The 15,625-nt window shown below is 38.9% G+C and overlaps 1 protein-coding gene across 3 annotated transcripts in view; it reads left to right on the forward strand.

Moving 5' to 3' along the window:
- The window catches only part of LPIN2 (lipin 2), a 106,337-nt gene that overhangs the window by 86,217 nt on the left and 4,495 nt on the right, over positions 1–15,625 (forward strand). For all 3 annotated transcript variants that reach the window (XM_036749833.1, XM_036749841.1, XM_036749826.1), the window contains exons 13-19: positions 431–513; positions 6,077–6,221; positions 9,145–9,293; positions 9,961–10,047; positions 11,374–11,526; positions 13,656–13,770; positions 15,029–15,132. In XM_036749833.1, coding sequence (XP_036605728.1) covers positions 431–513; positions 6,077–6,221; positions 9,145–9,293; positions 9,961–10,047; positions 11,374–11,526; positions 13,656–13,770; positions 15,029–15,132 — 836 coding nt within the window. The remainder of the gene's footprint in view (positions 1–430; positions 514–6,076; positions 6,222–9,144; positions 9,294–9,960; positions 10,048–11,373; positions 11,527–13,655; positions 13,771–15,028; positions 15,133–15,625) is intronic.

A 15,625-nucleotide genomic window follows, 5' to 3' on the forward strand; every position in this document is an offset into this window, starting at 1 on the left:
TTCTGTGTTGAGTATTGACACTCAGAGATCGGCAAACGCTACCAATCAGAGTTTGGTCGTTGTTCCATTCATCATCTAGATTTAAGATAATGATGGAGAAGACAATAATACAGATTAAATTTTGAAATGTGTCCTGTGTACATTATTTTTTCCCTTAGAAAGTTATTTTTAAAACATATACCAGCACACTGCTGGTCAAAATTAGAGGGGGCAGATTTTGTTTCACCGTACGGAAGAGCTTTCTCACAGTAAGAGTCCACCCCTGGTTTTGTGAAGTAGCTTAGAAAGTAACTGCTCCAACAGCAAGATACTAGATGACCACTTCTAAGGGATGTGACAGAAGTCATTCATGAATCAGGCCTGCATGACCTTGTTCTTCTACCATTATTAGTAGGTGGTTTATTGTGTGTGTGTGCTGTGTGTTTTTAAGCCACCAGAGGCCAAAGAAGGGAAGTCTGAGATACCACAAACAAGTGACTTGCCAATGAATGCAAAAGAGCAAACAAATATGAGGTGAGTGCCTTTTCATTATTACTTGAGCATTTTACTTGATTTGTTTTCTTCTTTCTCTGGGCTAGATAAATTAACTACTATTTTTCAAAGCTTCAGAGGAAATCATTCTGTGATTTGGGGATCAGAAAGGTTTTTTGGATGTCCTTAGTTGGAAATTGTTTTGAATTACTTAGATAGCTAGAAGGTACTCACTTTGACTTTTCTAAAAATGTGTGAAGTCAGATGATAAAAATATAATATTCTGTAACAGGCCAAGCATCTGTCATGGTGATCATACTATTAAGTATTTGAATTTGAAGGATTGCCTTAAAATAGCACTTGTTTAAAAAGATGCAAAAGATGAGGACTTCGGAGACTAGATGATGTACCTCTTAAGATAACATTTCGTTGAAGATGCAGACTTTTCTCCTTGTCTCTTTGGAATAGTTGGCACTAGTAAAATCAAACCAGTATGGTGGCTAGAGTTGAATCACCAGATTATTCCTTTTTATTAGAACCAAAAATTGGGGTTCCTGCAGAATTTTCCTCCATTGTCTCTGCCCATTTCCCATTTAAATTTTCTTCCTCCTCCTTTCCCTCAATTCTTTAACATAGTTATGTTAGAGCTAACTTTTTCATTTTCTTATTCCTTCATCTTCCTCTTTTACAATTGTGAATAAAATCTTTAGGTGGTTTTCCTGGCTCTTGAATTAAATAGGAGCAGTTAGATTTTCTTTAAACTGTACCTTTTCAAAATTCAGACATCCTTTGTAAAAGGCATCAGCAGACCTTAGTTACCTGAACTAAAAATGTAATAAGACAATAGCAAATCATAGATAAGTTTTTATTACATTCAGATTGTGGGAATCAAGGAGAAATAGCCTCATTAGCCAAAGAAAATGGCTAGCTAATTATTTAGGATTTCCAACCTAAGTGTATGAGATTGTGAAGGTGGTAGAGCAATTTTAGCACTTACTTTAAAAAAAACCCAAAGATAAAAGAATCGTTGACAATCTAATGTTGCTCTTCTTGTATATGGCACCATTTATGTTTCCTGGCTTTTACTTGAGAAAGAAATAAGAGTAGAACTCAAAAAATAAAATTATTAATTGTTTGGTCTTCTTGCCTTTCCATTCTCTCCCTTCTCAATTTATTCGTTATGTTGTTGCCAGATTAAGCTTCCATAAGTGGAGATTTCATCATGTCATTCCTCTATTTAAATCCCTTCGATGATTTCATATTTCCTAACTAATGAAGTTCATGTTAAGAACCCTGGCATTCAAGGCCCTCCATGATCTGCTGCCATCTTAACCTTTCCACTCTTATCTCATAGTATTCTCCTATAACGACTCTCCACTCTAGCCACAGTGACTGCTCACCATCTTGTCCCAGGCGTTCCTGACATTGTGCCTTCATTTGTGCTCTTCCCTATCCCTGAAATTCTCTCAATGCTTTTTGAACTCCTAATTGCCCTTTAAAGCCATTTCAAACACCACCTACTCAATAAAGCCATCCCTGATTTTCCCAATTGGTAATAATCTTGTGAGACAGAACTTTCATCATACGTTGGTCTTCACCTATGTCTTTCAATAATTTGGGGATGAGGGTGCCCACTTCTGTCACCAAGCAGAATGCAACTCTTTATCATAGCAGATGGTCTTCATAAGTTGCTAATAACCACGTGAAATTCACATTTTTGCGGTCTGGCTTCCAACCTTATCATCCAACCTAAATTTCTTTCTCCAAAATTATTAATAATCACTTAATTGCCTAATCTAATATCTTTTTCTGAATTGACATTCTTCTTAACTTCTTTACAGCCTTTGACACTACTATCAATCTCTCGTTCTCCTTGATACTCACTTCTCTCTAGTTTTTCATGGCCCTCTTCTATCTCAGTTCTCCCCATACCTGTCTGGGTACTCCTACTCTGTTTTCTCTACTGGATCTTCATCCAGGTCCCTCCTGCTAACAGTAGAGGTCCCCCACAGCTCTCTTCTGGGCCTTCTTTTCTCCATCTATATACTATTTCGCTTGGTGATCTCATCAGCTCCTATCATTTTAGAAATACATCTCTATACACATGACTCTCAGATCTACTTGTCCAGCCCTAACCTCTCTCTTGAACTCCAGTCTTACATTCCCAACTGCCTGTCGCGTAAACAACTTAAACTCAATATGTCCATAACTGAATTCATCTTTTCCAAACCCTCCTTTCTTTCTAACTTCCCTATTAACAACAAGGGTACCACTATCTTCCCAAGTCGTCTAGGTTCACAACCTTAGCACCACCCACTGTCCAGTTAGTTGTTAGGTCCTGTAGTTTAGACCTTCATAATAATGTTTTTTATATATATCCCCTTCTCTCCTCTAATACTACTCCCTCCCTGGTGCAGACCCTCATCCTCTCATGCCAGAACTATTTAAATAGCCTGATGGTTGGTCTCCCTGCCTCAAGTCTCTCCCAACTTCAGTCTATGCTCCACTCAACTGTCAAATTGATCTTCTAAAAGTATAAGTCTGACCGTATGTTACCCCCCATTCAGTAAATTCCAGTGGCTACCTATTACCACAAGGGATAAATATCAAATCCTCTCTTTGGCTTTCAAAGCCCTTGCTGTTTCTTGCTTGTAAAACTCATTATTTTCCAACTCTGAGTTTTCACTAGCTGTCCTCTAGGCTTAGAACTCTCTCTAATTGCCTCTGTCTCCGGTGTTCCTTCAAGTCTCAGTTAAAGACCCACTTTTGGTAAGCCTCTACTTGTCCTCATAAGCCTTCCCTCTGAGATTAGTACCGTGTGTGTGTGTGTGTGTGTGTATGTATCTTGTTTGTACATGGCTATTTTCATGTCGTCTCCCCCATTGGAGTATGAGTTCCTTTAGAGCCAGGACTGGGTTTTTTTGTTGTTGTTGCTAGGTTGGTTTTGCCTTTATTTGTATCCCTAGTCTTAGCTCAGTGCCTAGTACATAGTAGGTACTTAATAAATTTCTAGTTGACCAACTGATTGGTAGCAAACCCCCTAGTGATGAGCCTTTTCCAACTTAGGTTGTTCCTAAAATGACAGACACACTAACCATAACCGGACCCATACTCAAAGCCTTTCAGGCTTAGTAGAACCTCCCAAAGCCTGGGCTCCATTGGTATAACCTTTCAATTCCCAGGTCACCTCTTTGTCAGAGTGAGTAATTAGAGTGAAACTCTTGTGGAGATTTATATATTTACTGTTAGGGTTTCAGCTCTGCCCACCCAGGGACACCAAAAATAGTTGGGGTTTTCTCTGCCCACCCAGGGATGCCAAAAACTGTTGCAGTTTCATCAATCCAAGTTTAGGCATTTATTGAGATTGATACCTCTCATGAAGCATGCTAAGTTCTAAGAGGAACCAGCAACTTCAGAGAAAGCAAGATGGATTTTTATAGGGTAAAGATGCAATTACGTAACAGAAACTATGCATATTAAATAGGCAGGAGGGGTTTGTCAAGGGATTAGGTGGTAGGGGAGGGGTCCCATCTATGGTTTGGTGGTTAAACATTCTGGTCGTGCTGCCCTCCAGTTGGCTAGCTGTTGTGGTCCTGTCTGGTCAAGATAGATGGTTAGGTATTGTGGTCCTGTCTTGGCCTAAATGGATGATGTGATTGTGGTCGAGTACAAGAACATACCTGTTCAAATATGTGAATTGGATCTGAGGGTAGTGGTTAGCTAAGGGCAGTGGCTATATTGAGTCTGGGGGCCTAAAGTGTGGTTAAAGCCAGATCATCTGGTTAAATCAGGACATGCCTGCTATTCAGTGGGGCCCATAAGGAAGTTAGAATATTGGGGCTGGGGACAGCTTTATTAGGATTCCATCACTTACTATCACGGACTATTTTGTATTGTAGTAATTTATTTATACATTGCATCTCTCTACTGAACTTGAAGCATTATGGTGGGAGGGACCAGGTCTGATTTAATCTTTTGTAATTCTCCTAGCTCCTAATACAAAGCTGTTTAGAAAATGAAATGCAGCATTTGCTTAGTTTAATTGAAAATGTCTTGGACCTTTTTTCCATCCATGGAATAAATTAATTCCTAAAGCATTTTCTAAATTACCCTTGAGCAGCTTAGAAGCATATTTTGACCTAGTAGAAAATATGCTAAACTTGTTTGTAATAGATAAATGCACACTGTCTCTCCCAGTAATTTGTTTTTATAAAGCCCAGACTCCTCAGCCCAGTGTTCAAGACTCTGTCCATGGTCTGGCTGCAGCCTTTATTTTCTAGTTTGAGCTCATATGAATCTCCTTCATGGACTTGGTTTTGGTCAAATTGGACTACTCAACCTGTCCTTGCTCTTGGCCTGTCCTTTTCCATTTCCATACTTTTACTCACACTGTCTTCCACATCTGGAAGGCACTTGCTCTTCTCTCCCTCCCATATCCCTGTCTCCACCTACTACAATACTTCTTATTCTTAAGGGTTCCACAGCCTCATCGCAGCCTTATTCGAGTCTCTTTCCCTCTCCTTTAATTTCTCACAACCCTATGTCTCTGTCCTATGCATGCATTGTTCTTCAGCATATTCTTGTCTTATTTTTCTGTCTGTTCTCTCTTTCTGATGGCTAACTTCTTGAGATCAGAAACCATGTTGTCTTCATCTTTGTTACCTTAGTACCTAGTGTAGTGCCTTCAATAGAGTAGGAATTTAATATATTTTTAAGTACTAAAAAGATTTTCTTGAAACATTTTTTTCCTGACCATGTTGCACATGCGCATGTACACACACACACACACACACACTCAGTAAATTCTAGTGGCTCTCCCTTACTTCGAGGATCAAATGGAAACTCCTCTGTTTGAAATTTAAGCCTCTTCACAACTCGAACCCTTTGTGTCTTTCTCCTTACACGTGAATCCCCTCCACACTACAGTCCAGACACACTGGTCTCATTGCTGTTCTTCTTTTCCTCCATGCCTGAAGTGTTTTCTTTCCTCCCCCCGCCCCTTCTTAGAATCTCTGACTTCCTTTAAGACTCAGTTCAAATGCTGCTTTCTGCAGGCTTTTCCCATACACCCAGCTGCTGGTACTTTCCCCTCTAAGATTGCCTTCCATCTATTCTTTATCTCTCCTGTATATACCTTTTTAAGTACATATCAGTTCTTCCATTAGACTGTGAGTTCCATGAGGGCAAGAAATATTTTTGCCTTTATTCGTATCCTCCGTGTTTAGCACAGCATGAATACATAATAAGCATTTAATAAATGCTAATTTTTTTCTATTTAATTTTTTATTTTTTCTCAATTACATGCAAAAACAATTTTGACATTCTTTTTTCAGATTTTGAGTTCCAAATTCTCTCCCTGCCCTCATTGAGAAGGCAAGCAGTTTGACATAGGTTATACATGTGTAGTCATGCAAAACACATTTCACAATGCTGTGAAAGAAAACACAATGAAGAAAGTAAAGAAAAAAAATCTTCGATCTTCATTCAGGCTCCACCAGTTCTCTCTCTGGAGACATCACAAGTCGTTCAGAATTATCTTGGATCATTATATTATTGAGAATAGCTTAAGTTAAATAAATGTTAACCTTGATTGCTGTTGTTGTAGGCCAACTGAAAATGATTCATCTAGCGACGAGGACTCCCAGGAGCTTAAAGATTCTCTCAAAATCGATCCTGTCCCAGTAGAACACTTGAGCCATGGAAGCACTACTTCTTATAAGAAGTCACTTAGACTTTCTTCAGACCAAATCGTAAGTAGTCTGTATGGTGTGTTGTAATAGTGTACGTTTATTTAGCACTTTAAATTTTCCAAAGTATTTTCTAGACAATAATCCTATAAAGGAATTAGTGAGTCATTATTCCCATTTTATAGAGGAGAAAACCGAGACTCAAGTTGGTTAAGTAAGTTGCCCAGTCACACAGCTAATAAGTAACAAAGCAGTGATTCGAACTGAGGTCCTGTGAGACCAAGACCAATGTTTTTGTCTGCCATGCCAAGTGGCACAAAAAATTTATACACACGCACACCTGTGTGTATATATATGTATATGTATACATTTTTTTAAGGAAAATTTTACAAACAATATATTCAGTCATGTAATTCGTCACTCTCATTTCTTACTCCTTTGAATTTTCTTCTCGCGGGTATTTTGACTGTAAAATAGGGAAATAAAAACATGTGAATAATTTTCACTTAAATATATGAATATTCTTCTGGCATTAGGAGAGAGGTTGTACATAGGAGCTATGGTGCATAGATATCCAGGGGGAAGGGCCTTCCCCCACCCCTGCCAAGGGGAACAAGAATAAGTGTCCTGAAATAAAGGCAGATTATTCATTTTGAAGACTAATCATTTTACCTAACAAGTATTTGTTGAGCATATATTGTGTTCCTCAGCTGATGCTAAGCCCCATGGAGAATACAAAGGCATAAGCATTCTCAAGGATAATTGAAAAGATGAGGCTAATGCATGTGAAATAATTAGAAAATGATGCCAGACAGGAGATATGTAAGTGCCTAATGGTGTGACAGAGACAAGAATTTAAAGTAAGGAAGTTGATATCCTTGAGGGTTGGGTAGTTGGACAAAACTGCAAGGGAAAGGTAGGACGTGCCACTGAGCCTTGAAAAAAGATAAGCTTTGGCTAAAAGGAGAGGAGAACACCCCAGGCAAAGGGAACAAAATTAACCACAGCACAAAGTTGGGAATGAGTAAGGGACAGAGCAGTGAAAAGACCAGCCTAACAAAATCAGAGAGTAAGGTTATTTATGCTGGGAATTGTTAGAAATAAGATTGGATGGAATGATCAGTTTGAATTGTGGATAGCCTTTGAATACCAAGTAGAGAAACAAGGTTTGATGTTGTAGGTAACAGGGAGTCATGGAAAGTTTTTCAACATAAAGGTGTGAAATGATGAAAATTCCAGGGCAAAATTTTTCTCGAGGGTTTCAAAACTTTAGCTACTGAGTATGTCCAGGAACTTCCTAGCTCATTAAAAGAAAAACCATTAGAGAGCAGAGAACAGGTAAGCTGGAGCAGAGGAGAAGAAAATTGCTAATCCTAGGATGTGAGAGCTTCAACTCATTGACTCTGAGTGAGAAGGAACCTTGTAGATCTTCTAGTACAACTCATTGTCTAGATGAAACACATTGAGTCTCAGAGAGGTTGACGGACTTCCCTGGGGTCATAGAGCATGGTTAGAGCAGGGCCCATGCTAGAACCAGAATCTCCTGGGTCACAGGCTCTAGAAAGTGTGCTCTGGCCTCTGTGACATATAAATGTTGTACTTCCCTGTGTTAGAGTGTTGTACATCCCAACGACATTGACTGTGCCCTTCCTTGTTCTAAGAACAGGTAAAGGTTTGTTTATGTTGAAGTAAAAGTGGGGAATTTGTGTTGTAAGAAGAAAAATCATTTATTTCCTCCTCAAAATTGAATAGAGGAAATTCAATGGCTTGAGTACAAATATGGCAAATTTTAAAAAGTTATCCTGCAGAAAATGGTAAATTGTTACCAGCCTGTGGGTTAGAGCATTTAAAGATGGTTGGCCCACAAGAGACAGTGAGCATCAGTAGCCCAAGTAGTACACAGGGTTCTTGTTTTTTCTTCCACATTTTTGCTATAGTTCTCCACAGTTTGTTTTGATTTAGATCCAGACTTATTCTGTCTTAGTCTTGCCTTCGAGTCCTGCACTACATGACTGCTGTTGAGTGTAATTGTCATTTTTAACAAGACCTATACTGTGTGTGGGCACCTAGGTGGCACAGTGGATAGAGTGCCAGGCCTGAAGTCAGGAAGACTAATCTTCTTGAGTTCAAATCTGGCCTCAGACACTTCCTAGCTGTGTGACCCTGGGCAAGTCACTTAACCCTGTTTGCCCCAGTTTTTCATCTATAAAATGAGCTGGAGAAAGAAATGGCAAACCACTCCAGTATCTTTGCCAAGAAAACCCCAAATGGAGTCATGAAGAAACGCCATACATCATTGAGTTCAGCCTACTCATTTTACAGGCAAAGGAAATGATGCTGGGAGAGTTTAAGTCATTTCCCCAAGGTCAGGTCATGCAGGATCAGAGGTAGGATTTGAACCCAGATCCTTTGACTCCAGAATCAGTGTATTCTATGCTGACTCTATTTGTACTTCCTGGCATCACTATGGTGATTTTTATGTAAGTAAACCTATTTTCTTCTTTAATAATTATAACTGTTTTTGCATTTCTGCATTGGGCAGCATGACACATATCTTTGGCTGTAGGAAAGACTGGTGTAACTTTTTATTATGCTTCAATATTTCAGCCCCTCTTTGACCTGATAGGTCTTTCAGGGTTACTGGGGCTGAAAAGTTTAGCACCCTCTCGCCAACCTGGTGATGAGTTTCTTTGAACTTGGGTCAGTCCTCAGATAATTGACCTGCCAGAGGGTTTACTCCCCTCCCCTCACCTAGCCTTTGAGAACTTCCACAGCAGTGAATGTCGGTTAGCATTTATTAAAGCACTTACTACATTTTAGGCACCATGCTTAACACTGAGACTACAATAATGATGAGAACTCTAGTGGACAAACATTTCTCACCTAGGATATGTTTCAGCTTCACTAAAGCTATTTTGTGCATTTGTGTATCTGAATCTAAACCACACAGATACACTTAACCACCTTTCGCCCTGCTTTTATAAAGGCAAAACTGAAGCTCCAAGATGGCCCAAATGATGTCGTGTTTAGCATTACAACCCAGTATCAAGGCACCTGTCGCTGTGCAGGAACCATTTACCTGTGGAACTGGAATGACAAGATCATAATTTCGGATATCGATGGAACAATAACCAAGTAAGTAGAAGGAAATGGTTTGGGGGTTGGGAAGAATGGGAGTTCTTGAACCTGGGCAGCTTCTGGCCTTGGTGATGCTTTGGACACACTGCCAGTAATGAGCACCATTTCGGAGAGCTGTGAAGCATGGAGAGATCACAGATGCTAATCTAAGCATGTGATCTTTTATATTGAGTTTAGAGAGATTAGAAGAATGTGATTGTAAAGAATCTGGAGCAAAGTTCTCACTTAGATTTAACGTCTGGATCTCACGAATGTGATTTCAGATTGAAAGTTGCTTCAGTGGAGATCCACTTTGCAAATGACTTCCTTATCCTGATAAAGTGTGTTGGTGAAATCACCTTGATTGCTTTTTCGGTCCTGCTAGGCAGCTGTCAGGCTGTCCTTTGGATGAAGCGGCTGCCTGCCTTTCAAATCTGCATTTTGTATTACTGGTGGATTATTTTTCTTGGGTGGAGGGAGTGTTAGGGGAAGGGAACAGAGTATCAGTTAACTAGATAATAAAATTTTCAGCTTTCTATAATTATGTAATTATGTATATATATATATATATATATATTTTATACATAATATATATATGTGTGTGTTATATATAATTATATTTCTATAACTATGTAATTCATCCGTCATTCTTGGTGTTTGTTTCTTTTGCTTGTTTCCTTCTTAGGTCTGATGCTTTAGGGCAGATTCTCCCACAACTAGGCAAAGACTGGACTCATCAGGGCATAGCGAAACTCTACCATTCCATCAATGAGTACGTATTCCTTCTAGCATGGGACAGAGCTCTGGGAACCTAGAATTGCTTTGGCTTACTCTTTTAAGGAGTAGAATAATCAACCAATGTAAATCATTTGTGGCAGGTGATTCCCCTTTAAAATTTAAATAGAACTTCCTTCTCCTTTTGGAAAGCAATGGCACCCAAGTTTCTCGGGCTTCCTTTTAATTTCCCACTCCTTTCTTTCCTTCTAGGATCATGAAGTCATAGAGAGAGCTAGAATGGACCTTAGAGGTTATCAAGTCCAGCCTCCTCATTTTATAAATGAGGAAACAAGGCACAGTGAGGTCAAATGATTTGCCCAAAGTCACACATCTAGTAAATTTGTGAGGCAGCATTTGAACTCAGATCTTTCTGACTCTGAGTCCAGTACTCTATCCATTGTGCCACCTAGTTCCCTTCCCCTGTCTGTATATACACATATACTTGTCTTTCAAAACTTTCTCTGTGAATGCTTTTCCGGAGCAGAGGGGAGAGCCAATAAATCAGTAATGTGAGGATAGCTTGTGCCGTGTCTCATTGCCGGTCCTACCCCGTTTTTGATTCTCAGGTGTGCTGATTTGTCAGGAGGAAATGGTTGCCTTTTAATTTCTATACTTCATATGCCTTTGAATCTGTCAGATATTGTCAGGGAGCCCTTTCCATAGAAAAGTTGAGATCTCCTCCACGTAGACTGAAAAGTACCAGAATATGAGTATGCAAAAGTGTTATAGTGAGGTTACGTTTACACATTTCCACTTCACAGCTCAGATACTATAAGCTGTGTGTTTATACACACACACACACACACACACACACACACACACACACACACCTTTTATAAGTAAAGAGACTTACACCTGTCCATCAGGACAGAATCATTAGAAATAGGTACCAAATTTTTTTTATGTCCTAAGTGGTTAATGAATATGTTTGCTCATGATTTATTATCATTATTATTATTATCAATTATTATCATTGACTTAATACTATTTAGTTTTATAGACCTGGGGGGCAGTCTGCATTCTTTTTTGGTTTACATTATTGTTTAAGAAAAGGTAAAAATTTGTGTTCCTAGCTGACTTTTTCTGCTGAGTTCTAGAAGCTGATTTTTTTAGTGAGTGATTAGAAAGAAGGAGCTTCATTTAGTTGAGCCTTTTCTTTTAAAATAGAAAACTGTATTTTCTTCCCTTGAGTTATAGCTTATATTTAAATGGTTTGGTTTGTAACCAATTTTGTGTTTCTACAATATTCAGCATTATAGATAACTGCCTTTAGGGAACATTGGTATTACTCATTTCTTACTAGAAAATGTGTGCTCTTTAGGAACGGGTACAAATTTCTGTACTGCTCAGCTCGGGCCATTGGAATGGCAGACATGACACGAGGATATCTGCACTGGGTCAATGACAAGGGAACTATTCTTCCTAGGGGGCCTTTGATGTTGTCTCCTAGCAGCTTGTTCTCTGCTTTTCATAGGTACGTATGTTAATAAATGGAACATTTTATCTGCCTATGAGTGTGTGTGTGATTAGTTGGTTGGTAGGGGTGCTGTTGGGGTAGAAAAAATCTTTCTAAGGTGGCAATAGCTAATACATGTAGTAATGTATGTAGTAATATATGACTAAGTATAATATCAGAGATTCCTTCATTACTGTGGATGTTCCTTCCACCATAGCAGATTGCAGCCTGTCTACAACTTTGTGAAATCTTCAAGAATTGCCATGACTCACTCCCCCTCTACACAACCCCCCCCCCAAAAAATTCATGATCTCCTGACCAAATATAGCTAGGTTAGTCATTATAGAACAGCCAGTCAATCAGTTACAAGGCCTTTTCTAGAATCTTTCCTGCTCAGTAAGACCTTGTCATTTAAGGGCATAGACTTCAAGAAGCAAGGTTCATCTCCATACAAGAGTCTGTCACTTCAGTGAAGAGATTAGAAGAGAAACACTTTAGTAAAAATAGAAAACTTAGATGTACTAGTTCAGTATCATGTTTTTGTTTTCAGAAATTATTTTTCTTTCTCAACTCTTTGGTTTCTTTGGAGCATTCTCAAGATTAGTGTAAATTAGATATTGGTCTTGTGTTTATATCAAAGTAAGTAATAACATAAGAAAATATCAAGCTAGTCTCTCCTTGCTATTTCCCATTTACCCTGTATGTGTATGCACGTTGTTGTTGCATATTGTCTCTTCCCTGTTAGAATGTGAGCTTCTTGAGGGCAGGGACCAGGTTTTTTTCCCCTTTCTTTTTACCCCAGCACTTAGTACAGTGTCTAGCATATAGTAAGTGCTTAATGAATACTTGTTGGCTGGCTAACTGACTTCATTCCTCTCTCTCCTAACATGAGATTACTGTCATTTAAAAAAAAATTATCAGGCTTATTTGGGAGGGAGTAAGACTAATAGAGGAAATAAGTATCAATGAGTGATTCAAAGGCAGGAATTTGAAAAGCTAACTAAGTGAAAACGTGGCAAAACTGGGAAACCCAGTGTTTGAACATGGAACACTTCCAGGGAGGGGGGTGCTGAAGGGGAAAGCTACGTATGTCATAAGAGGAGCTGGATTTGAATTCCAGCTCAGCTCCTTGATACCCTGTAGAATCTGTATCTAAGTCACATCAGGTCTCTGTTTCCTCATCTGTGAAGTGAGAGAGTTGGACAAGATGCTCTCTTAAGATGTCTTTCATCTCTAAATCAATGATTCTCTGACCACGTATTCCAAATGTGTGTGTATGTGTGTTGTCTGTGTGTGTGTACACATATATACACACATATATACACAATTGTATGAATGTATGTGTATGTATATATATGCCCATTGAATTTCTTGACTCATTATACTTAGGTTATTCTTTTAAACTAAGTTCTGATTTCAGAGAATGAAATTCATTCATTCAGTAAGCATTTGTTAAAATCCTGCTGTGGGTACAAGGCACTGATTGTGCCTAGGTGTTGGGTCTACAGAGACAAGATGAAAAACAGTTCCTATGCTCAGTGAATTTATATTCTCCTGGAGCAAAGAATAGTGAAGGTCATTCAGTTTAAAATCTCCTTCACAGGGTTATTGTGAAGAGCAAATGAGAGCAGATCCCATAGGTAATGTTCTTTGCATACCATGAAGCACTTTATAAATGTTCGTTATTATGATTACTATCATTATCTTTTTTGGAGAGTACATTTGGCAGACCTTATGCTCCACTGGTATCCATGCAGTGTTAAAAGAGAGTCAAAGGAAGGCACCTGTGTGTTAGGTGGAAACCCCCTATGGAGGATGTATGAGAACACAGACAAGAGCCAGAGAATAGGAGATACTATGAGTAGGTTACAGTTTGCATCATTGGAGTGAAGTAGCTGTAGCAATGAACTCATAGATCCATCAAAGTGGAAGAGTGAGACCTTGCCCTGGAAGGGTCTTTCCATTACCAAATTTAAGGTGTAGCATCTTAATTAATGAATATTTTCTTGAGGATAATTCTAAAGATTAAGAAGTGAGACTTCCTTTTAAAAAAAAAAGGTCAAATGGAACATCAAACATGTCAAGAACTTAACATTAGGAGAAGTTATCATCTGGCATTCCTTGATTATGTTCCTATTTTGTTCTAGGGAAGTGATAGAGAAGAAACCTGAAAAGTTCAAAATTGAGTGTTTGAATGATATCAAGAATTTGTTTGCTCCAAGTAAAGAACCATTCTATGCTGCTTTTGGAAATCGACCAAATGTAAGTTTACACCACCCACCTCTCTGTGTAATGGGTTCCAATCTGTTTGGTTGAAAATCCAACAAAATCATTCTTGTAATTTGTTTTGTTTTAGGAAATTTATCATGCCAGAATTTTCCAAGCCAGCTAAGTGTCTAATCAAAATGAATTTCTCTCCTGCTATAGGAGTGATCGTGTTCGAGTCAGTCTAATTCTATAAACTTCTAATAAGCACCTACTGAGTGTAAGATTAGGTGACTAGACTACAATGAAGAAAACAAAAAATTCTTCGTTCTCAGAGAGCTTACATTCTACTGGAACATAAGGATCTACTGTAAAATTGCCTAAAAGAGACAATACAAATTCTAGCTTTTTCCACATTCTCATAGTAATTGGGACCCTGTGAGGTCTGTCTGCTTTGGAACTTTTAATTAAAACCCAAGACCTCTTTCTTACCTTTTATGATTTTTTTTGTCTTTTCCCTTGGGTTCTGTTTTCCCCCTGTGCAGACATTTAGCTGTGAGTTAACGAGTACCAGGGTCTCACAGGTAAAGTTGGAAAGAGTACTAAAAAGTGCAAAGGACAAAACCTGGTGTGTCATGGTTATACTACTTATTAGCTGCATGATCTTGGCCAAGTCACTTCAAATCTGGAAACCATTTTCCTCAGCTATAAAACTAGGAGTTTGTACTGAATGTTCTTTGACTTTCCTTCCAGTTTTAACACTGCACGACCCTGTGACCACATTCTATCAGTAAGCATTTATCAAGTGCCTATGATAATCTAGGCACTGTGCTACATATAAGGGATAAAAGTGAGTCAGTTTCTGCCCTAAAAGAGCTTATCATCTATCACAGAGACAATGTCTTTCTGTGTATTTGTATGTATATAATATTATTAAAAAAATACAAGATTATTGAGGGGTGGGGGAAGGGACCAGCAGCTTAGTGGTCCCAAATTAAAGCAATTCATAATTATTTCCTCAGCTCAGTTGTGATACAAGAGCTGGTTCCTAGTGGCTAAGCAGCAGTGCTGCCACCTTTCCTGCCAGACTCCTCCCACCCAACTGTGACACCCAAGCGTCCCTTTTTACCTTGTGTCACTATTGGGTTTGCCTGTTGCTTTGGAGCTCAGGTACAATGGCAAAACTGAAATGTGCTCAGGCCCTTGTGTTTTCCTTAAATGGCTCCTTATTTGCCTAAGTGCTTGCCTTGTCCTAAGGAACATTGAAAGGTTATTGACAATTTCCTCTTTCCCTATTGTTGATATTTTTCTGCAGGATGTGTATGCCTACACACAAGTTGGGGTCCCAGATTGTAGAATATTCACGGTGAATCCCAAAGGTGAATTAATACAGGAACGGACCAAAGGGAACAAGTCATCGTAAGAGCATTTTTATTTCTTGTTACAGTTCACAGTTGCAGGGAGTATGGGTTATAAACAAAGTATTAAAACTCAACTGACAGGTCCCTGCTGAACTAAGATGGCAGTGCTAATTTGGGGAGACCTCTCTCTTTACCTAGATTTTTGTCTCTCCTTTGCCTCACAAGAAATCCTCAACAAACCAAATTTTAAAATGAAATTTAACTGACCTGGACGTTAACCAATTCATTTTGTTAGATGGGGACTAGATGTATGTTGTTGTTTTTCCCCCTATGTATTTAAGGGATCCAAGATCTAGTCAGTCAGTTACTACACATTTAGTAAGCCCTACTATGTACTGAGCACCATCTTAAGCTTTGGGGGTCCAAAGAAAGGCAAAAGACAGCCCTTGTTCTCAAAGAACTCAGCCTAATGGGCTCACAGACAACCTGCAAACAACTATGTACAAACAAGCTTTATGCAGGGAAAATGGGAGAGTCAACCGAGGAAAGGC

The sequence above is a fragment of the Trichosurus vulpecula genome, chromosome 1 (genome assembly GCF_011100635.1).
Source record: "Trichosurus vulpecula isolate mTriVul1 chromosome 1, mTriVul1.pri, whole genome shotgun sequence".
NCBI classification, from domain to species: Eukaryota; Metazoa; Chordata; class Mammalia; order Diprotodontia; family Phalangeridae; genus Trichosurus; species Trichosurus vulpecula.